This window comes from Pseudoliparis swirei, unplaced genomic scaffold (genome assembly GCF_029220125.1).
Source record: "Pseudoliparis swirei isolate HS2019 ecotype Mariana Trench unplaced genomic scaffold, NWPU_hadal_v1 hadal_25, whole genome shotgun sequence".
In the NCBI taxonomy this organism is placed as follows: domain Eukaryota; kingdom Metazoa; phylum Chordata; class Actinopteri; order Perciformes; family Liparidae; genus Pseudoliparis; species Pseudoliparis swirei.
In genome coordinates this window covers 1,575,644-1,599,539 of record NW_026613261.1, presented here as the reverse complement: position 1 = coordinate 1,599,539, position 23,896 = coordinate 1,575,644, and the positions used below count along the sequence as shown (strand labels likewise).

At 50.1% G+C, this 23,896-nt stretch overlaps 2 protein-coding genes across 4 annotated transcripts; both read left to right on the top strand.

Moving 5' to 3' along the window:
• The first annotated feature begins 508 nt into the window (after positions 1-508).
• On the top strand, positions 509-5,587 carry LOC130190931 (CYFIP-related Rac1 interactor B-like). Of its 3 annotated transcripts, none has more exons than XM_056410567.1 (11): positions 509-714; positions 2,359-2,432; positions 2,551-2,672; positions 3,185-3,290; positions 3,400-3,533; positions 3,651-3,728; positions 3,814-3,930; positions 4,699-4,778; positions 4,971-5,097; positions 5,183-5,253; positions 5,379-5,587. In XM_056410567.1, exons 2-11 carry the CDS (start codon positions 2,360-2,362, stop codon positions 5,446-5,448), a joined length of 978 nt encoding a protein of 325 aa, XP_056266542.1. In that variant the 5' UTR covers positions 509-714; position 2,359; the 3' UTR covers positions 5,449-5,587. The 3 variants fall into 3 exon arrangements, with proteins under 3 accessions (XP_056266542.1, XP_056266541.1, XP_056266543.1); XM_056410566.1 differs by having other exon boundaries at positions 2,356-2,432; XM_056410568.1 differs by having other exon boundaries at positions 509-729.
• Positions 5,588-10,094: 4,507 nt separating this feature from the next.
• Positions 10,095-19,553, top strand: vcpip1 (valosin containing protein (p97)/p47 complex interacting protein 1). The gene is made up of 3 exons (XM_056410485.1): positions 10,095-13,197; positions 14,506-14,592; positions 16,942-19,553. Exons 1-3 carry the CDS (start codon positions 10,179-10,181, stop codon positions 17,700-17,702), a joined length of 3,867 nt encoding a protein of 1,288 aa, XP_056266460.1. The 5' UTR covers positions 10,095-10,178; the 3' UTR covers positions 17,703-19,553.
• Positions 19,554-23,896: the final 4,343 nt, after the last annotated feature.

Genomic DNA, 23,896 nt, shown 5'->3' with positions numbered 1-23,896 from the left:
GGTAAGCTACATCAGTAGCCACAACTGCCCTGGGGCAGACTGACGGAAGCGTGGCAGCCAATCAGCGCCTACGGCCCCTCCCCCACCACCAACACACTCATTCACATCCATACGAACCGGGGTGAGGCTGCGGTGCATGTCTTTATGATGATGGGGGAAACAGGAGGAGCCGGAGTAAACCCACACAGGCACGAGGAGAACATGAGGAGAACATGCAAACTCCACACAGAAAGGACCTGGAACGACCGGGATTCGAACCCATGGCTTTCTTGCTGTGAGGCGACAGTGCTAACCACTGAGCCACCGTGCTGCCCTTTATAATAATAAATATTTATATAATAATTAAAATATCAGATATAATATATATATATATATAAATACTATATATAATATATATATTATATATCATATAATAAATAATATATATTATATATATAATATAATATATAAAATATAAATAATCAATAATACATATCAAATAATAAGTTACCGTTGCTGCTCTCTGATTGGCTGGGAGCTGCAGTTCCTCGTGAGGAGATCAACTCCTTTTATAGGTAATGGACTTGTCTTCCGGGTTCAGAGACGCTCAACATGCAGAGGGGGCGGGTCCGCCCCGGAGGCGAACCCGCCCCCCGGAGGGAGACACCTGGACCACCGCGCACCGGAGCCGCGACGCCTCATCGATCTACAGGTATCGATCAGCGACCAGTGAAGGTGAGGAGCGCAGAGGTGTGTGTGTGTGTGTGTGGGGGGGGGGGGGTCTGTGTTCTGGGTCAGGTGTGTGTGTGTGGGGGGGGGGGGGGGGGCTTAGGGGGATCTGGGTGGATCCTGGTCAGACGTGTCGGGTCCTGCAGGTCTGCAGTCTGACTACAAGCTAAAGTACTGCTAGGTACTTGTACCTGAGTATCACAGTACTTCATGCTCTCTCTGGACAGCTTTATACTTTACATCTTCAGGTTATTATTAATTATTAATACAGTATACATCAGTGTAGGCATATAGATCAATGAATATACTGCATTGATACACGTTGATACACATTGATACACGTTGATACACATTAATACAGATTGATACACATTGATACACATTAATACAGATTGATACACTGATACACATTAATACACGTTGATACACGTTGATACACATTGATACACATTAATACACGTTGATACACGTTGATACACGTTGATACACGTTGATACACGTTGATACACGTTGATACACGTTGATACACATTAATACACATTGATACACATTGATACACGTTGATACACATTGATACACGTTGATAAACATTAATACACATTGATACACGTTGATACACGTTGATACACATTAATACACATTGATACACGTTGATACACATTAATACACATTGATACACGTTGATACACGTTGATACACGTTGAGACACGTTGATACACATTGATACACGTTGATAAAACTGTAAATATGATGTGGTAAAAAGATGAATAATATATATATATATTATAATATATATTATCCTGAAATGTACTTAACAGCACCTTTAACATGTGAACGAATATTATCTACATATACATTTACTTTATTTGCATTAAGCTAAACATTTTATTTATTCCATTAATTAGATTATAAGATTAGAAATGCAATGTGTCCCCTTTTGAGTTTTAGATTATTGAAGGTAAATTATACGTTTATGAACAATTTACTTTTTCTTATTTAAAGAAACAAAAACAAAAAAATAATTGTTTATAAAACGTAAACAATGTCATTAAAAGTGTGTCAGAATTATTATTAATCCGTTTAAAAATATTATTATTGAAAGATATTTATTTTATATATTACTATAATGGTATTGATCATATGGTATTGATCATAATGGTGTTGATCATATGGTATTGATCATAATGGTATTGATCATATGGTATTGATCATATGGTATTGATCATATGGTGTTGATCATATGGTATTGATCATATGGTATTGATCATATGGTATTGATCATAATGGTGTTGATCATATGGTATTGATCATATGGTATTGATCATAATGGTGTTGATCATATGGTATTGATCATATGGTATTGATCATAATGGTGTTGATCATATGGTATTGATCATATGGTATCGATCATATGGTATTGATCATATGGTATTGATCATAATGGTGTTGATCATATGGTATTGATCATATGGTATTGATCATAATGGTATTGATCATATGGTATTGATCATAATGGTATTGATCATATGGTATTGATCATAATGGTGTTGATCATATGGTATTGGTCATATGGTATTGATCATAATGGTATTGATCATATGGTATTGATCATAATATTGATCAGAATGGTATTGATCATTGTTGCAGCAGCATGGGGAACCTGATCAAGGTTCTGACCAGAGACATCGAGAACAATGGAGGGAACTTCTTCCTGGACTTTGAGAGTGAGACATACACACACACATACGCACACATACATACACACACACACACACACACACTCACACACACCTTTGAACCTCCTCTCTCCTACCTCCCCCCTCCTCCCCCCCCCCCCCTCAGACGCCCAGCCCTCCCAGTCGGAGACGGCCTTGTGGGAGGAGGTGAACGTGACGCTGACGGAGGCTCTGGTGGTGCTGGAGGAGCTGCAGGAGTACAGAGGAGCAGGAGAGGAGATACGACAGGTGAGTACTCAGAGTACAGTGAGTACTCAGAGTACCTGCAGTGAGTACTCAGAGTACAGTGAGTACTCAGAGTACAGTGAGTACTCAGAGTACCTGCAGTGAGTACTCAGAGTACAGTGAGTACTCAGAGTACCTGCAGTGTGTTACAGTGTTCTCCTGCAGTAAAGGATCTGAACCTGTATGTGTGTCTCTGTGTGTGTCTGTGTCTGTGTGTGTGTGTGTCTGTGTCTGTGTGTGTGTCTGTGTGTGTGTCTGTGTCTGTGTGTCTCTGTGTCTGTGTGTGTGTCTCTGTGTGTGTGTGTCTGTGTGTGTGTGTCTGTGTGTGTGTCTGTGTGTGTGTCTGTGTCTGTGTGTGTGTGTCTGTGTGTGTGTGTGTGTGTCTGTGTGTGTGTGTCTGTGTGTGTGTCTGTGTGTGTGTCTGTGTCTGTGTGTGTGTGTCTGTGTGTGTGTCTGTGTGTGTGTCTGTGTGTGTGTCTGTGTGTGTGTGTGTGTGTGTGTGTGTGTGTCTCCAGGCCATCCGGTCTCCTGGTCTGGAGGGGGTCCAGCAGCAGGTCTGGGTCTTGGTGGTCCCCCTCGTTGCTAAACTCAGAACCTTCTACGAGTTCTCTCAGAAACTGGGTGAGTCCTGATGTCCTCTGGCGCCCCCTGTGGCCACAGCGCGCACTGCAGCATGGTGACACTGCCCCTGTCTCCTCCTCTGTCTCCTCCTGCCCCCCCCCCCCCCCAGAGTCCAGCCTGCGGCGCCTCCTGGTGGTCCTGACCGCGGGGTCGAGTCCCACCCAGCAGCTGGAGCAGAAGCCGGCTCTGACCCGTCAGCTCGCCCACATCCTGCACTTCACGCTGCGCTTCGACGAGCTCAAGGTCTGCTGCACCTCACCTTCTCCTCCTCCTCCTCCTCCCTTCACCTGCCCACACCTCCTTCTCCCTTTTCTTCTCCTCCTCCCCTCACATCCTCCCCTCACCTCCTCCTCCTTCCAGATGACCAACCCTGCCATCCAGAACGACTTCAGTTATTACCGGCGGACCATCAGCCGGATGAGGATCAACAACCTTTCAGTGAGGAGGAGGAGGAGGAGGAGAGATTACTGTTGGATCAATAGCATAAATCACAGATCAATAATCAGTCCCCCCCCCCTCACAGGCCAACACAGGAAGTGAGGTGGACAGTGAGCTGGCCAACCGGATGTCTCTGTTCTACGCCAGCGCCACGCCGATGCTGAAGACGCTGAGCGACGCCACGGCCAGCTTCGTCTCCCAGGTCACTGATTGGTCCAGTCACTGATTGGTCCAGTCACTGATTGGTCCATTCACTGATTGGTACCGTCACTGATTGGCCCATTCACTGATTGGTCCAGTCACTGATTGGTCCATTCACTGATTGGTCCAGTCACTGATTGGTCCATTCACTGATTGGTCCAGTCACTGATTGGTCCATTCACTGATTGGTCCAGTCACTGATTGGTCCAGTCACTGATTGGTCCATTCACTGATTGGTCCAGTCACTGATTGGTCCATTCACTGATTGGTCCAGTCACTGATTGGTCCATTCACTGATTGGTCCATTCACTGATTGGTCCAGTCACTGATTGGTCCAGTCACTGATTGGTCCATTCACTGATTGGTCCAGTCACTGATTGGTCCAGTCACTGATTGGTCCATTCACTGATTGGTCCAGTCACTGATTGGTCCATTCACTGATTGGTCCAGTCACTGATTGGTCCATTCACTGATTGGTCCAGTCACTGATTGGTCCATTCACTGATTGGTCCAGTCACTGATTGGTCCATTCACTGATTGGTCCAGTCACTGATTGGTCCAGTCACTGATTGGTCCACTCGTTCCCTAGGTCACATTCTGGTTACTAAGCAACGTCCTCACATTAATAACAACAGTGATAAAACATGACCACGATGTTGACGTTCTTTGATGGCTGGTGAGGAGTGAGTCATGGAGTTGTTTGTTGTTGTTTATCTCAGAAGTTTGTTTACTCCTGGTGTTGATTCAGTGAAACTTTATTGACGTGCAGAACCCGGACGTTCCTCTGGAGAACACGACCGGCTGCCTGAGCACGATGGCTAGCGTGTGTAAAGAGATGCTGGAAACACCGTGAGTCCTGAACGTGCTCCTGAACGCACCGCCGCCGCCTGCACACACAGACCAACGCCGTGTGTGTCTGTCTGTGTGTGGTGTGAGTCTGTGTGTGTGTGTGTGTGTGTGTGTGTGTGTCTGTGTGTGTGTGTGTGGTGTGTGTGGTGTGAGTCTGTGTGTGTGTGTGTCTGTGTATGTGTCTGTGTGTAGGGAGTACCGGAGTCGCTTCAGCAGTGAGGAGACGGTGTTGTTGTGTCTGCGTGTGATGGTCGGGGTCATCATCCTCTACGACCACGTGCACCCAGCTGGAGCCTTTGTGAAGACCTGCAGTATAGACGTACACACACACACACACACACACACACACACACACACACACACACACACACACACACACCTAATCTCATTGATCTGACCTTCAGATGAAAGGGTGCATCCGGGTGCTGAAGGAGCAGCCGCCCAGCAGTGTGGAGGGACTACTAAACGCTCTCAGGTCTGACTGCCCTCAAATGCACCGTGACACACACACACAGTGACACACACACAGTGACACACACACAGTGACACACACACCATGACACACACACACACACAGTGATTAATGCCCCCCCCCTGCAGGTACACCACCAAACACCTGAACGACGAGGCGACGCCCAAGCAGATCAAAAACATGCTGCAGCAGAACTAGAGCGCCGGAGGAGGAGCTGATGTGTCTAGCTTCTGTTGTTGTTTACTCTCATTTGAAAAAGAAACAGCAGTTTTTCTTGTTGTAAAAAGAATAATTTCCATTGTTTGATTCCAGAAAAGATGTAAAGTTGTTGAGCTGGTTTCCTTCTGTTCACTTTTACCTAGAGAGAACCCAGGTACCCAGTAAAGATATTTATATATATATGTGTTTATATATGCATATATATACACATATATATAAATAATATATATAAATATATTTATAAATACATATATTTATATAAATACATATAAATAAATAAAAATATTTATACATTTTGTATTTACATTTATATATAATATATATATATACATATTTATAAATATATATAGATTTATATATATATATTGTTTCTAAATATATATATATAAATATATATGATTATATTCGTAACTTAAAGGTGCTTTTTTATTTAAGTAAAAAGTGTCTTATAAAAGTAAATTCTTGAGAAAATAATCGCATGAAAAACTTTCTACAAGTCAGAAAACAATAGAAATAAAAGAGATAAATTAAAACCCGGAAGTCTCAAAACAACAGAGGCGTTCTCCTGGGCGTCGTGCTGTTTCCTTCAGGCTGGGACGTGCCCACAGGGTCACGCCTCTTTTATTCACCTCAACAAACCTCATTAAATAAATAAGACTATTCTAAATCTGAATATGATTTAATGCCAAGAAGGTTAAATAAAAATAAAAGTATTGCACACACCAAGAAGCATAAATTACTGGAACAATATGACAAAGCTGCTTTATATTGGATATATATATTATATATATATATATCTATATCTATAATATTATATATATATATATATATATATAATATATATACAAGTGTATTTAATGCATTTATCAGTGGAGGAGGAAGTATTCAGATCCTTGTTTGCAGTAAAGGTACTAATACCACCCTGTAGAGGCACTCTGTGACAGTAAAGGTACTAATACCACCCTGTAGAGGTACTCTGTTACAGTAAAGGTACTAATACCACCCTGTAGAGGTACTCTGTTACAGTAAAGGTACTAATACCACCCTGTAGAGGTACTCTGTGACAGTAAAGGTACTAGTACCACCCTGTAGAGGTACTCTGTTAGAGTAAAGGTACTAATACCACCCTGTAGAGGTACTCTGTGACAGTAAAGGTACTAATACCACCCTGTAGAGGTACTCTGTTACAGTAAAGGTACTAATACCACCCTGTAGAGGTACTCTGTTACAGTAAAGGTACTAGTACCACCCTGTAGAGGTACTCTGTTACAGTAAAGGTACTAATACCACCCTGTAGAGGTACTCTGTGACAGTAAAGGTACTAATACCACCCTGTAGAGGTACTCTGTTACAGTAAAGGTACTAATACCACCCTGTAGAGGTACTCTGTTACAGTAAAGGTACTAATACCACCCTGTAGAGGTACTCTGTTACAGTAAAGGTACTAATACCACCCTGTAGAGGTACTCTGTTACAGTAAAGGTACTAATACCACCCTGTAGAGGTACTCTGTTACAGTAAAGGTACTAATACCACCCTGTAGAGGTACTCTGTGACAGTAAAGGTACTAATACCACCCTGTAGAGGTACTCTGTGACAGTAAAGGTACTAATACCACCCTGTAGAGGTACTCTGTGACAGTAAAGGTACTAATACCACCCTGTAGAGGTACTCTGTGACAGTAAAGGTACTAATACCACCCTGTAGAGGTACTCTGTTACAGTAAAGGTACTAATACCACCCTGTAGAGGTACTCTGTGACAGTAAAGGTACTAATACCACCCTGTAGAGGTACTCTGTTACAGTAAAGGTACTAATACCACCCTGTAGAGGTACTCTGTGACAGTAAAGGTACTAATACCACCCTGTAGAGGTACTCTGTTACAGTAAAGGTACTAATACCACCCTGTAGAGGTACTCTGTGACAGTAAAGGTACTAATACCACCCTGTAGAGGTACTCTGTTACAGTAAAGGTACTAATACCACCCTGTAGAGGTACTCTGTGACAGTAAAGGTACTAATACCACCCTGTAGAGGTACTCTGTGACAGTAAAGGTACTAATACCACCCTGTAGAGGTACTCTGTTACAGTAAAGGTACTAATACCACCCTGTAGAGGTACTCTGTTACAGTAAAGGTACTAATACCACCCTGTAGAGGTACTCTGTGACAGTAAAGGTACTAATACCACCCTGTAGAGGTACTCTGTGACAGTAAAGGTACTAATACCACCCTGTAGAGGTACTCTGTGACAGTAAAGGTACTAATACCACCCTGTAGAGGTACTCTGTTACAGTAAAGGTACTAATACCACCCTGTAGAGGTACTCTGTGACAGTAAAGGTACTAATACCACCCTGTAGAGGTACTCTGTTACAGTAAAGGTACTAATACCACCCTGTAGAGGTACTCTGTTACAGTAAAGGTACTAATACCACCCTGTAGAGGTACTCTGTGACAGTAAAGGTACTAATACCACCCTGTAGAGGTACTCTGTGACAGTAAAGGTACTAATACCACCCTGTAGAGGTACTCTGTTACAGTAAAGGTACTAATACCACCCTGTAGAGGTACTCTGTGACAGTAAAGGTACTAATACCACCCTGTAGAGGTACTCTGTTACAGTAAAGGTACTAATACCACCCTGTAGAGGTACTCTGTGACAGTAAAGGTACTAATACCACCCTGTAGAGGTACTCTGTTAGAGTAAAGGTACTAATACCACCCTGTAGAGGTACTCTGTGACAGTAAAGGTACTAGTACCACCCTGTAGAGGTACTCTATTAGAGTAAAGGTACTAATACCACCCTGTAGAGGGACTCTGTTACAGTAAAGGTACTAATACCACCCTGTAGAGGTACTCTGTGACAGTAAAGGTACTAATACCACCCTGTAGAGGTACTCTGTTACAGTAAAGGTACTAATACCACCCTGTAGAGGTACTCTGTTACAGTAAAGGTACTAATACCACCCTGTAGAGGTACTCTGTGACAGTAAAGGTACTAATACCACCCTGTAGAGGTACTCTGTGACAGTAGAGGTACTAGTACCACCCTGTAGAGGTACTCTGTGACAGTAAAGGTACTAATACCACCCTGTAGAGGTACTCTGTTACAGTAAAGGTACTAATACCACCCTGTAGAGGTACTCTGTGACAGTAAAGGTACTAATACCACCCTGTAGAGGTACTCTGTTTGAGTAAAGGTACTAATACCACCCTGTAGAGGTACTCTGTGACAGTAAAGGTACTAATACCACCCTGTAGAGGTACTCTGTTACAGTAAAGGTACTAATACCACCCTGTAGAGGTACTCTGTGACAGTAAAGGTACTAATACCACCCTGTAGAGGTACTCTGTTACAGTAAAGGTACTAATACCACCCTGTAGAGGTACTCTGTTACAGTAAAGGTACTAGTACCACCCTGTAGAGGTACTCTATTAGAGTAAAGGTACTAATACCACCCTGTAGAGGGACTCTGTTACAGTAAAGGTACTAATACCACCCTGTAGAGGTACTCTGTTACAGTAAAGGTACTAATACCACCCTGTAGAGGTACTCTGTGACAGTAAAGGTACTAATACCACCCTGTAGAGGTACTCTGTGACAGTAAAGGTACTAGTACCACCCTGTAGAGGTACTCTGTGACAGTAAAGGTACTAATACCACCCTGTAGAGGTACTCTGTTACAGTAAAGGTACTAATACCACCCTGTAGAGGTACTCTGTGACAGTAAAGGTACTAATACCACCCTGTAGAGGTACTCTGTTTGAGTAAAGGTACTAATACCACCCTGTAGAGGTACTCTGTGACAGTAAAGGTACTAATACCACCCTGTAGAGGTACTCTGTTACAGTAAAGGTACTAATACCACCCTGTAGAGGTACTCTGTGACAGTAAAGGTACTAATACCACCCTGTAGAGGTACTCTGTTACAGTAAAGGTACTAATACCACCCTGTAGAGGTACTCTGTTACAGTAAAGGTACTAGTACCACCCTGTAGAGGCACTCTGTTACAGTAAAGGTACTAATACCACCCTGTAGAGGTACTCTGTGACGGTACAGGTACTAATACCACCCTTTAAAAAAGTATCTGCTTGGTAAATTTATTAATAGCCCAGAATATAAATACTGTTCCAGTACAAGTAGTAATACCACACAGTGAAAGTATTAATACCACCCACTAAAAATAAAGTGACAGTAAAAGTACTCTAAATGAATCAATACTTTTGTACACGTTAGGTCCCAGATGTGGACTAACCGCCATGACTCCGCCGGGTGTTGATTTCCCTACGCAATGAGAACGGCGCCGCGGCGTGTTGCATTCTGGGAAATGTAGTCGACCGAGTGTTGCAGTTTGCCTCTCTGAATCCTTTAACCGACTAAAATGGGCTAAACACACACGACACACGTCCTCTCTCTTTTTAGTGAATAAGGGACTTCATAGATTTACACAAAAAGTGATAGTTCTGCTTTTGGTGTGTACATATTGAACACGGTGACTACACAGCGGAACTACACGTCCCGCCGTCCTCCGCGCCGTGACGCAGTTACGTTCAGCGACGTTTCAGTTGGTCAAAGGAGCAAACAGCCGCTTCCGTGTTGTTTCTGGTGTTTTTCTGGCGAATAACTTGTCGTTACCGGAGCCGGGGCCGGCCGCCATGATAAGGTGAAGAAGACGCTCTCTCTCGGCTTCCTCCTTTCCCGCCATGTCGCTGCTGACGAGCTCCAAGAAGAAAGACAAGCGCGTGCTGTCCGGCAGCTGCCCGGACCCGCGGTGCCAGGCGCGGCTGTTCTTCCCGGCTCACGGCTCCGCGAGCATCGAGTGCACGGAGTGCGGCCAGCGGCACGAGCAGCGGCAGCTGCTGAGCGTGGAGGAGGTGACGGACCCGGACGTGGTGCTGCACAACCTGCTGAGGAACGCCCTGCTGGGGGTCACGGGGGCCCCGAAGAAAGGCACGGAGCTGGTGAAGGTGATGGGGCTGTCCAACTACCACTGCAAGCTGCTGTCCCCGGTGCTCACCCGGTACGGCATGGACAAGCAGACCGGCAAAGCCAAGCTGCTGCGGGAGATGAACCAAGGCGAGATGTTCGACTGCTCCCTCCTGGGGGACCGGGCCTTCCTGATCGAGCCGGACCACGTCTCCACCGTGGGGTACGGCCGGGACCGGTCGGGGAGCCTCGCCTACCTGCACGACACCCTGGAGGAGGTGAAGAAGGCCAACGGCGGCGGCGAGTGTCTCGTCCCGGTCCACGTGGACGGGGACGGGCACTGCCTGGTCCACGCCGTGTCCAGGGCGCTGGTGGGCAGAGAGCTGTTCTGGCACCCCCTGAGGGAGAACCTGAAGCAGAACTTCAAGCAGAACCTGGACTGCTACAAGGCCCTCTTCCAGGACTTCATCGACGCGGCGGAGTGGGAGGACATCATCAACGAGTGCGACCCGCTGTTCGTGCCGCCGGAGGGCGTCCCGCTCGGCCTGCGCAACATCCACATCTTCGGCCTGGCCAACGTGCTGCACCGGCCCATCGTGCTGCTGGACTCCCTGAGCGGCATGCAGAGCCCCGGGGACTACTCGGCCACCTTCCTGCCGGGCCTGGTGCCCGAGGAGCGGTGCCGGGGGAAGGACGGCTCGCTCAACAAGCCCATCTGCATCGCGTGGAGCAGCTCGGGCCGGAACCACTACATCCCCCTGGTGGGGGTCCGGAACGCGGCGCCGCCCACGCTGCCGGCCCGCCTGCTGCCCAAGGCCTGGGGCGTCCCCCAGGAGCTCATCCGCAAGTACGTGAAGCTGGAGCCGGACGGCGGCTGCGTGATCGGCGGCGACCGCGGCCTGCAGGACAAGTACCTGCTGCGCCTGGTGAGCGCCATGGAGGAGGTGTTCGCCGAGCGGCACGGCATCCACCCGGCGCTGGTGGCCGACGTGCACCAGTACGTCTACAGGCGCACCGGCGTGATCGGCGTGCAGCCGGAGGAGGTGACCGAGGCGGCCAAGAAGTCGGTGACGGAGAACCGGCTGCACCGCTGCCTGCTCTGCGGCGCCCTCTCCGAGCTCCACGTGCCGCCGGAGTGGCTGGTTCCCGGCGGGAAGCTGTACGACCTGGCCAAGGCCACGCACGGCCAGCTGCGGCCCGACAAGAACTACAGCTTCCCCCTGAGCAGCGTGGTCTGCTCCTACGACCCCCGCAGCGACGCCCTGGCCCCGGACTACAAGGGCAGCGCCCTCGCCGCCTGCAGCTGGTGCCACGGCACGGCGGTGCGCCGCGTGCTGGGCAGCGGCGCCGTGGTGTACCTGGACGGAGACCGGACCGACGCCCGCTCCCACGGCGGGAAGTGCGGCTGCGGCTTCAAGCACTTCTGGGGGGGGGAGGAGTACGACAACCTGCCGGAGGCCTTCCCCATCACGCTGGAGTGGGGGGGGCGCGTGGTGAGGGAGACGGTGTTCTGGTTCCAGTACGAGGCCGCCGGGTCGGCGCTGAACAGCAACGTGTACGCCGTGGCCACGAAGCTGGTGACCAAGCACTTCCCCGGGGAGTTCGGCAGCGAGCTGCTGGTGCAGAAGGTGGTGAACACCATCCTGCACCACACCGCCAAGAAGAACCCGGACGAGTACAACCCGGTGTCCGTGGCCGGGGTTCACGCCCAGCGGCTGTCGGACGGCGCCGAGGCCTCGCCGGACCCCCGGCCGCCCACCAAGATCATCCTGACGGGCCCCAAGTCCAAGACGCTCCACAAGGAGGAGCTGACGATGAGCCGGGCGGAGCGCGGCGTCCAGCAGAGCATCGGCGAGCGGGCCTCCGTCAACCAGAAGCGCCGCACCGACGAGCTGGAGCAGGACCAGAAGGCCCGGGACCAGAAGGCCCGGGACCAGAAGGCCCAGGACCAGAAGGCCCAGGACCAGAAGGCCCAGGACCAGAAGACCCAGGACCAGAAGGCCCAAGACCAGAAGACCCAAGACCAGAAGGCCCAAGACCAGAAGGTCCAGGACCAGAAGGTCCAGGACCAGAAGGTCCAAGACCAGAAGGCCCAAGACCAGAAGGCCCAAGACCAGAAGGCCCAAGACCAGAAGGTCCGGGACCAGAAGGCCCGGGACCAGAAGGCCCGGGACCAGAAGGCCCGGGACCAGAAGGCCCAGGACCAGAAGGCCCAGGACCAGAAGGCCCAAGACCAGAAGGCCCAGGACCAGAAGACCCGGGACCAGAAGGCCCGGGACCAGAAGGCCCGGGACCAGAAGGCCCGGGGACGGGCATCCTCCCCCGGCGGGTCTCCGGAAACCACCACCTCTTCCTCCGCGCCGGCCACGCCCACCAAATCCCTGGCGTCCAATCAGGAGAAGAATATCCGCGTGACCACGAGCGACGGGCGCCAGGCCATGCTGACCCTGCGGCTGCGCACCACCTTCTCGGAGCTGCAGAGCAGCATCTCCAGACAGTTCGGCGTGCCGCCGGCGCGGCAATGCATCCGCCACGGCTTCCCGCCCAGAGAGCTGCCGCCGCCGAAGGCCGGCGAGGAGGACGAGCCGGCGGCGCTGCGGCACGGCGACCGCGTGACGGTGGAGATACTGAGGGCGCCTGAGGACGGGGACCCCGCCGCCGGCCTCGGGGCCTCCGGCTCGCACGCCGCCGCCGAGGCCGACGACGTCGTGGCGTCCGGCAGGACGAGCGGCCGCGAGCTCCAGGACAGCATCGACCTGGAGATGTCCTCCCTCTGTCTCCTAGCAACCTTGATGGGTGAGACAGGGACCCGGTCTGACTCATGGTCACGTGGTCACGTGGTCGCGTGGTCACGTGGTCGCGTGGTCGCGTGGTCACGTGGTCGCGTGGTCGTGGTCGCGTGGTCGTGATCGCGTGACCGTGTGATCGCGTGGTCACGCGATCACACGGTCACACGGTCACATTATCACATGATCACACGGTCATGTGACTACTCTATTCATCACTGAAAACAATACATATATATTTATATATGTATATATATTTATATATGGGTATATATATTTATATTAGAGATGCACCGATCAGGTTTTTGGTACATTTTTACTGCACCAAGGAAGAGTTTATAAAAATAAGTCAGACTTTTGTATGTTAAACAAAGTCCTGTAAATAGATTTCCTCAAGAGTTCCAGGAAATGAATGATGCAGATGTGTTCCATACATATCTGAAATCACCTACAATAGCAATCAAACTATTTTAATGTATCAATTAGGACATTTTTCAAAGTAAAAGTCCTAAATGGTTAAAGAAATGTGTCATTTTTCAAATGTTTGAGGGGCTCTAGATATATTTTCCCTCAGAGTCCCAGGCAACGACTGATGCAGATGTGTTCAGGACGTCCCTGATATTTAATGTCACAATTAAGAGATTTTTCAAAGTAAAAGTCCTAAATGTTTAAAGAAATCTGTAATTTCTTTAATGTTTGAGGTGCTTTATATATGTATTTCCTCATAGTCCTCATAGCAATAATGCTACACAATGAATAGAATGCTTCAATCGACACCGTGATCGGTGATCGGTGTTATCGGATCGGCAGATACTGATTTCAGTGATCGGTGATCGGCACCAAAAACCTGATCGGTGCATCTCTAGTATATACATATATATATATATATAAATGTGTGTGTATATATATATATATAAATTTATATATATATGTGTATGTATATATATATATATGTATGTATATATATAAATGTGTGTATATATATAAATTTATATATATATGTGTGTTTATATATATGTATATATAAATGTATGTATATATATATATGAATGTATGTGCGTATGTATGCATATATAAATATATGTATGTGTGTATAATATACACACACATATATTTATATAATATACACATATATATATATATCTATGTGTATATGTTTGTGATTTCTCAGCTCTGATATTCACATTAATTCTTATATTTTAGGATTGAATCAATTCTTCTTCTGGTTTAATTATAATCTGACATTCTTTGAAAATGGTGGATGCGTTCAGGGTCTCTGAGCCGGGTCGTTGAATCCGGTTCTCCCCCTCTGTTCCAGGTGAGGACGTCTGGTCGTACGCTAAGAAGCTGCCGCACTTGTTCCAGCAGGGCGGCGTCTTCTACAACATCGTGAAGAAGGACATGGGTACGCCAATACTTTAATAACTACACTACCTTCAGTCCTCATGTTCACTGAGCAGAGCCTGAACGCACCATGAGAACGTTATCATTCACCTTCATACTCATGTTCACTGAGCAGAGCCTGAACGCACCACGAGAACATCATCTACCTTCATACTCATGTTCACTGAGCAGAGCCTGAAGGCACCACGAGAACATCATCTACCTTAATACTCATGTTCACTGAGCAGAGCCTGAAGGCACCACGAGAACATCATCTACCTTCATACTCATGTTCACTGAGCAGAGCCTGAACGCACCATGAGAACGTTATCATTCACCTTCATACTCATGTTCACTGAGCAGAGCCTGAACGCACCACGAGAACATCATCTACCTTCATACTCATGTTCACTGAGCAGAGCCTGAAGGCACCAAGAGAACATCATCTACCTTAATACTCATGTTCACTGAGCAGAGCCTGAAGGCACCACGAGAACATCATCTACCTTCATACTCATGTTCACTGAGCAGAGCCTGAACGCACCATGAGAACGTTATCATTACCTTCAGTACTCATGTTCACTGAGCAGAGCCTGAACGCACCACGAGAACATCATCTACCTTCATACTCATGTTCACTGAGCAGAGCCTGAACGCACCATGAGAACATTATCATTCACCTTCAGTACTCATGTTCACTGAGCAGAGCCTGAACGCACCATGAGAACATCATCTACCTTCAGTCCTCATGTTCACTGAGCAGAGCCTGAACACACCATGAGAACGTTATCATTACCTTCAGTACTCATGTTCACTGAGCAGAGCCTGAACGCACCATGAGAACGTTATCATTACCTTCAGTACTCATGTTCACTGAGCAGAGCCTGAACGCACCATGAGAACGTTATCATACCTTCAGTACTCATGTTCACTGAGCAGAGCCTGAAGGCACCATGAGAACGTTATCATACCTTCAGTACTCATGTTCACTGAGCAGAGCCTGAACGCACCATGAGAACGTTGTCATACCTTCAGTACTCATGTTCACTGAGCAGAGCCTGAACGCACCATGAGAACGTTATCATACCTTCAGTACTCATGTTCACTGAGCGGAGCCTGAAGGCACCATGAGAACGTTATCATTCACCTTCAGTCCTCATGTTCACTGAGCGGAGCCTGAAGGCACCATGAGAACGTTATCATTACCTTCAGTACTCATGTTCACTGAGCAGAGCCTGAACGCACCATGAGAACGTTATCATACCTTCAGTCCTCATGTTCACTGAGCAGAGCCTGAACGCACCATGAGAACGTTGTCATACCTTCAGTACTCATGTTCACTGAGCAGAGCCTGAACGCACCATGAGAACGTTATCATTACCTTCAGTACTCATGTTCACTGAGCAGAGCCTGAACGCACCATGAGAACGTTATCATACCTTCAGTCCTCATGTTCACTGAGCAGAGCCTGAACGCACCATGAGAACGTTGTCATACCTTCAGTACTCATGTTCACTGAGCAGAGCCTGAACGCACCATGAGAACGTTGTCATACCTTCAGTACTCATGTTCACTGAGCAGAGCCTGAACGCACCATGAGAACGTTATCATACCTTCAGTACTCATGTTCACTGAGCGGAGCCTGAAGGCACCATGAGAACGTTATCATTCACCTTCAGTCCTCATGTTCACTGAGCAGAGCCTGAACGCATCATGAGAACGTTGTCATACCTTCAGTACTCATGTTCACTGAGCAGAGCCTGAACGCACCATAAGAACGTTATCATACCTTCAGTACTCATGTTCACTGAGCAGAGCCTGAACGCACCATGAGAACGTTATCATTCACCTTCAGTCCTCATGTTCACTGAGCAGAGCCTGAACGCACCATGAGAACATCATCTACCTTCAGTACTCATGTTCACTCAGCAGAGCCTGAACGCATCATGAGAACGTTATCATACCTTCAGTACTCATGTTCACTGAGCAGAGCCTGAAGGCACCATGAGAATGTTGTCATACCTTCAGTACTCATGTTCACTGAGCAGAGCCTGAACGCACCATGAGAACGTTATCATACCTTCAGTACTCATGTTCACTGAGCAGAGCCTGAACGCACCATGAGAACGTTATCATTCACCTTCAGTCCTCATGTTCACTGAGCAGAGCCTGAACGCACCATGAGAACGTTATCATACCTTCAGTCCTCATGTTCACTGAGCGGAGCCTGAACGCATCACCACCTCCTGGTTCTCCGTTAGCGGTGCTGCTAACGTTACTAGCTAACGTTCGTAGCTCTTGACCGTTGGTCTGAACCCTGATTGGCTGTTTGAGTCACATGACCAGCGCGATGCCTCCTGCTGTGTTCCAGGCCTGACGGAGGGGAAGCACTGCACGCTGCCCCACCTGACGGGGAAGACCTTCGTGTGCAACGCCGCCGAGGAGCGCCTGGAGCTCTGCGTGGACGCCGCCGGCCACTTCCCCGTCGGCCCCGACGTGGAGGAGCTGGTGAAGGAGGCGCTGGTCCGGCTGCGCTCCGACACGGCCACCGGGGGCAGCAGAGAGGGGAGCCCCTCCCACGGCACGCTGCGGCCGGGCGGCGGCGGCGTCGTCCGCAAGAAGGAGCACCTGCAGAGCGTCACCGCCTTCCGGGGCAAAGGCCACTCCCTCGGCGGCGCTGCCTCCCCTCCGGAGCACCGGCCTATCACGCGCCAGCACAGCAGCGGCGTGGACCTGAGCGCCGGCGTGTCCCGGGGCCCGCCGGACCCGTCGGACATTCCCGAGCACGCCACCAGGGAGCCGGTCCGCATGGCGCCGGGCTTCGTCACCACGAAGGCGGGGCCATGCGGCCCGGACCGCGGCCTGATGGAGCAGCAGCGCCGCAAGCTGCAGGAGATGGTCTCCTCCATCCAGGCCTCCATGGAGCGCCACCTGCAGGGCGCCGCCGCCAGCGCCGGAGGGGGCGGGACTAGTAAGTCGGAAGCCGGCCCACCGGCGTCTACGGAGGACGCCGACCAACAGCCGGACGCCGCCGGCCCGACGGCAGCCGGCACAGCGGACGGGAAGGGGGAGGAGCCAGAGGAGATGGAGAGTCAGGACGACGAGCAGACCGAACCAATGGATCACTCCTGATCCCCCCACGGCCCCGCCCCCCCGTCTTGACTCGCACGCGCTCGTGTGTTTGCACTCACTCACACTCACACTCACACACTCACACACTCACACACTCACACTCACACTCACACACACACACTCACACAGGATCTGTGTTCTCTTAACTCAACATGATGTTTTAGTTTCACACGATGGGCCCGTCTCTTTGTTCTTTTCTCTCTCCAGGAAGCCGGTCATGTGAAGCTGGTCACGTGAAGCCGGTCATGTGACGCCGGTCACGTGAAGCCGGTCATGTGACCGTGGTCACGTGAAGCCGGTCACGTGAAGCCGGTCATGTGACCGTGGTCACGTGAAGCCGGTCACGTGAAGCCGGTCATGTGACCGTGGTCACGTGAAGCCGGTCACGTGAAGCCGGTCATGTGACCGTGGTCACGTGACGCCGGTCACGTGAAGCCGGTCATGTGACCGCGGGAACGTGACGCCGGTCACGTGAAGCCGGTCATGTGACCGCGGGACGCAGAACAAAGATATTTATACGCTTGTTTTTACCTTCATGACCAAACGTCCTTCTGGAAGAAAGATTTTTGTGTTTTTAACGTGTAAAATACACGTCGGACCAGCTGGTGAACGAAGTTAATGAGGTGCATTCTGGGTGTTTGAGCTATATATATTATATATATATGCTTTCCTTTATCCTTCTTTTTCAACAAATAAACTTCGTTGATCTCGGGACGTTGGAAGTTTGGAGAGTTCAGGCGGAAAACATAGAATCCATTGTCTCTGGAGGAAGGGATGTTCACAAGGAGGAAGTGATGTTCACAAGGAGGAAGTGATGTTCACGAGGAGGAAGGGATGTTCACGAGGAGGAAGGGATGTTCAAGAGGAGGAAGGGATGTTCACGAGGAGGAAGGGATGTTCAAGAGGAGGAAGTGATGTTCACGAGGAGGAAGTGATGTTCACGAGGAGGAAGGGATGTTCACGAGGAGGAAGGGATGTTCACGAGGAGGAAGGGATGTTCAAGAGGAGGAAGTGATGTTCACGAGGAGGAAGGGATGTTCACGAGGAGGAAGGGATGTTCACGAGGAGGAAGGGATGTTCAAGAGGAGGAAGTGATGTTCACGAGGAGGAAGGGATGTTCACGAGGAGGAAGTGAACACGAGGGAGGAAGTGAACACGGGGGAGGAAGTGAACACGAGGGAGGAAGTCTTCTGACGAGTTCTTCAGAGTTGGAGAAGATTCAAAGTCGTTATCTGCCGCGTGTGGAAGTGTTTTCCCAGCATGCTTTGCGGCGTGTCCTTTCTGTTCAGAGGCATTTTACAGCTCATGAGAGCTAGCCTTTGTTAGCTTAGCACAAAGACTAGGAGGCGGGTGGAAACGCCTCGCCCAGCTACCGGAAGGTGTGAAAGGGACACGACAGACTTGATGCTAAGCTAATCACGAACACACTTGATGCTAAGCTAATCACGAACACACACGACTAAAGGAACTGTCCGTGTGTTCACGCGCTTCACTAGTTTCTCGTGTTTTGCTTTTACCTGAAAGTTTCTCAAGGTGAGCGAGGTTTGTTTCGTGAGGCGAACACGAGACGCTGCACTTTGTTCGGGAAACGTTAGCTTAGCATTGTAGCGTTAGCCGGACCTGAGAGAAGCCGCTGGAAACGGACGTTTCCTTTGCCTGCTGCACACTCACGTGTCATCAGTTGTATAATAGTACATATTGTAGTATATTTAGACTTGTACAGAAACACACGGGTTGTTCCCTCACTTTGTGTTGTTGTTTTCTCTGGTTTACTAATAAAGTTTTGACGACACACGGCTTCCACGTCGCTGTCCGCATGTGACGACTTCTCCAATAAATTCACTTCCTTCACTTCTTTCTGTATTTTTGTCGTCGCCGACGGAATTATGTGTTTGACCATGAAATGAATGTCGGCCGCCGGCCACTAGGGGGCGCTGTGGCCTGAGGACGGCTCAGAGAAACAACTGAGAATGAGATTACATTTTTAATAAGTGAAGTTTGTGTGGTAGAAGCTTTAGTCATAATTATTGATAATAGGATGTATTGATATATAAGTATATTTTAATGTATGAATATACATATATTTATATAAATCTATATATTATATATACATATTTATATTTATCAATATATTTATTATATATGTATACATTTAAATATATATAAATATGTATTATGTAATATATTTATATAAATATATATATATATGTTCATGTTTTGGGGTATATATAGTGGGGAAAAAAAGTATTTAGTCAGCCACCAGTTGTTTAAGTTGTCCCCTTAAAGATGAGAGTTTCCTGTAATCTTCATCACAGGTAAACCTCGACCATGAGAGACAACATGACGGAAAGAAATCCAGAAAATCCCATTGTCTGATTTTTAAAGAATTAATTGGTAAATGCCTGGGTAAAATAAGTATTTGGTCAATAACAAACAAGCAGGATGTCTCTCACAGACCTGTAACATCTTGAAGAGGCTCCTCTGTCCACTCGTTACCTGTATTCATGGCACGTGTTTGAACTCGATATCAGTATAAAAGACGCCCGTCCACAACCTCAAACAGTCACACTCCAAACTCCATAAGGCCAACGAGCTCAGAGACACCAGAAACACTAGAGCTGCAGCAGGCGGGGGGGCGGAGTCTGAACAGGTCAGCAGCTCGGTGAGAAGAAACCAACTGGGAGCCATTAGGAGAAAATGGAAGACATACAAGACCTGATGGTCTCCCTCCATCTGGTGCTCCACCAAGACCTGATGGTCTCCCTCCATCTGGTGCTCCACCAAGACCTGATGGTCTCCCTCCATCTGGTGCTCCACCAAGACCTGATGGTCTCCCTCCATCTGGTGCTCCACCAAGACCTGATGGTCTCCCTCCATCTGGTGCTCCACCAAGACCTGATGGTCTCCCTCCATCTGGTGCTCCACCAAGACCTGATGGTCTCCCTCCATCTGGTGCTCCACCAAGACCTCCCCCGTGGGTCAACATGACCTCAAGAACGCTGAACACTGACATCTCTCAGTGGATGTCTGCTCACCACCTGAAGATCAACCCTGACAAGACTGAGCTACTATTCCTTCCAGGGAAAGGCTCCCCCACCCACGACCTGACTATCACCTTCAACAGCTCTGTGTTGGCCCCTACCCGGACTGCCAGGAACCTCGGGGTGACACTCGACAGTCAACTCTCCCTGACGGCCAACATCGCTGCGACGACGCGTTCCTGTAGGTACATGCTGCACAACATCAGGAGAATACGTCCTCTTCTTACTCAGAAGGCGGCGCAGGTTCTGATCCAGGCTCTGGTCATTTCACGCCTCGACTACTGCAACTCCCTGCTGGCTGGTCTACCTGCTAAGGCCATCCGATCTCTGCAGCTGATCCAGAATGCAGCAGCTCGACTGGTCTTCAGCCTCCCGAAATTCACCACACCACTCCGCTCCTCCGCTCTCTCCACTGGTTACGGTGGCTGCTCGCATCCGCTTCAAAACACTGGTCCTGGCGTGCCGTGCTCTAGACGGATCGGGCCCGTCTACATCCGGGATATGGTCACACCGTACACCCGGCACGTTCGCTCCGCTCGGCAACAGCCAATCGACTTGTGCCTCCTGCACCTCGAGCTAATCACTCGAAATCCAGACTGTTTGCTGTCCTGGCTCCTCAGTGGTGGAGCAGGCTCCCCACTGACATCAGGACAGCAGAAAGTCTCTACATCTTCCGTCGGAGACTGAAAACACACCTTTTCCGACTATATCTGGATTAAAACACAGATTAGCACTTCAGTGGCACTTAGATAGCACTTACTTATGGTACTTTTGTAGTTCGACTATGTTGAGGAAATGTTACTTCCTGTATTCTTGTTGTTCTTAGTTTGTACTCTAGGTTGAAATGCACTTATTGTAAGTCGCTTTGGATAAAAGCGTCTGCTAAATGACATGTAATGTAATAATGTAACACACATCCCAGAAGCACCCGGGGGACCGAGTGAATGACCCGAGAGAGCTGGGACCAGCGTAACCACGGCTACCATCAGTAACACACCACAGGGCCAGGGACTCAACCTGCAGGGCCAGAGGGTCCCCCTGCTTGAGCAAGCGGGTCCCCCTGTTGGAGCCAGAGGGTCCCCCTGCTGGAGCCAGAGGGTCCCCCTGTTGGAGCCAGAGGGTCCCCCTGTTGGAGCCAGAGGGTCCCCTTGCTGGAGCCAGAGGGTCCCCCTGTTGGAGCCAGAGGGTCCCCCTGCTGGAGCCAGAGGGTCCCCCTGTTGGAGCCAGAGGGTCCCCTTGCTGGAGCCAGAGGGTCCCCCTGTTGGAGCCAGAGGGTCCCCCTGTTGGAGCCAGAGGGTCCCCTTGCTGGAGCCAGAGGGTCCCCCTGTTGGAGCAAGAGGGTCCCCTTGCTGGAGCCAGAGGGTCCCCCTGTTGGAGCCAGAGGGTCCCCTTGCTGGAGCCAGAGGGTCCCCCTGTTGGAGTCAGAGGGTCCCCCTGTTGGAGCCAGAGGGTCCCCTTGCTGGAGCCAGAGGGTCCCCTTGCTGGAGCCAGAGGGTCCCCCTGCTGGAGTCAGAGGGTCCCCCTGCTGGAGCCAGAGGGTCCCCCTGTTGGAGCCAGAGGGTCCCCTTGCTGGAGCCAGAGGGTCCCCCTGCAGGAGCCAGAGGGTCCCCTTGCTGGAGCCAGAGGGTCCCCCTGTTGGAGCAAGAGGGTCCCCTTGCTGGAGCCAGAGGGTCCCCTTGCTGGAGCCAGAGGGTCCCCCTGCAGGAGCCAGAGGGTCCCCTTGCTGGAGCCAGAGGGTCCCCCTGTTGGAGCAAGAGGGTCCCCTTGCTGGAGCCAGAGGGTCCCCCTGTTGGAGCCAGAGGGTCCCCTTGCTGGAGCCAGAGGGTCCCCCTGCTGGAGCCAGAGGGTCCCCCTGCTGGAGCCAGAGGGTCCCCTTGCTGGAGTCAGAGGGTCCCCCTGTTGGAGCCAGAGGGTCCCCCTGTTGGAGCCAGAGGGTCCCCTTGCTGGAGTCAGAGGGTCCCCCTGTTGGAGCCAGAGGGTCCCCCTGTTGGAGCCAGAGGGTCCCCTTGCTGGAGTCAGAGGGTCCCCCTGCAGGAGCCAGAGGGTCCCCCTGTTGGAGCAAGAGGGTCCCCTTGCTGGAGCCAGAGGGTCCCCCTGTTGGAGCCAGAGGGTCCCCTTGCTGGAGCCAGAGGGTCCCCCTGTTGGAGCCAGAGGGTCCCCCTTGCTGGAGCCAGAGGGTCCCCCTGCAGGAGCCAGAGGGTCCCCTTGCTGGAGCCAGAGGGTCCCCCTGTTGGAGCCAGAGGGTCCCCCTGCAGGAGCCAGAGGGTCCCCCTTGCTGGAGCCAGAGGGTCCCCCTGCAGGAGCCAGAGGGTCCCCTTGCTGGAGCCAGAGGGTCCCCCTGCTGGAGCCAGAGGGTCCCCCTGCAGGAGCCAGAGGGTCCCCCTGCTGGAGCCAGAGAGTCCCCCTGTTGGAGCCAGAGGGTCCACCTGCAGGAGCCAGAGGGTCCCCCTGCAGGAGTCAGAGGGTCCCCCTGCTGGAGCCAGAGGGTCCAGGCCCGTCTGAAGTCTGCTAGAGAGCATGTGGATGCTCCAAAAGAGGACTGGGAGAGGGTCTCATGGTCAGATGAAACCATCATAGAACTTGTTGGTAACTCAACTGGTGGTGGTGGAGGAGAAAGGATGCCGAGCTGCATCCAAAGAGCACCAGAGCTCCAGTGTGGGGGACATCCTGCTCTGGGCGGTTGTTCTGCAGGGGACCAGGACCAGTGGTCCGTAGAGGACAGGATGCATGGGCCGTGTGTCCTGAGGATCTGAGTGAACCTCCTCCCATCAGCTCGGACTTGGAGAGGAACCGTGGGCAGCGGGGGAGGGGCTTCAGAAGAAGCAGCTCCTGGAGGCTGAGCCAGTCTCCAGATCTCAACCCAGAGACAACCTGTGGAGGAGCTGACAGTCCGTGTTGCCTAGCGACAGCCCCAACATCTCTAGAGGAGCTCTGCATGGAGCAATGGGCCAGCATCCCTGCAGCAGCTTGAGAAGACTTACAGGAAACGTGTGACCTGTCATTGACAGCTAAGGATTGAGATGAACTTTTGTTATTGACCAAATACTTATTTTTCATCATCATTTGCAAATAAATTATTTAAAAATCAGACAATGTGATTTTCTGGATTTCTTTCCTCATGTTGTCTCTCATGGTCGAGGTTTACCTGTGATG

Bases quoted from the DNA above. Each gene is read 5' to 3' on its own strand.
- LOC130190931 (XM_056410567.1), top strand. From the start codon at position 2,360: ATGGGGAACCTGATCAAGGTTCTGACCAGAGACATCGAGAACAATGGA. The intron at 2,673-3,184 runs GTGAGTACTCAG...GTGTGTCTCCAG, and splicing joins CAGGAGAGGAGATACGACAG to GCCATCCGGTCTCCTGGTCT. The intron at 5,254-5,378 runs GTCTGACTGCCC...CCCCCCCTGCAG, and splicing joins GGACTACTAAACGCTCTCAG to GTACACCACCAAACACCTGA.
- vcpip1 (XM_056410485.1), top strand. From the start codon at position 10,179: ATGTCGCTGCTGACGAGCTCCAAGAAGAAAGACAAGCGCGTGCTGTCC. The intron at 13,198-14,505 runs GTGAGACAGGGA...CCTCTGTTCCAG, and splicing joins TCTCCTAGCAACCTTGATGG to GTGAGGACGTCTGGTCGTAC. The intron at 14,593-16,941 runs GTACGCCAATAC...GCTGTGTTCCAG, and splicing joins CATCGTGAAGAAGGACATGG to GCCTGACGGAGGGGAAGCAC.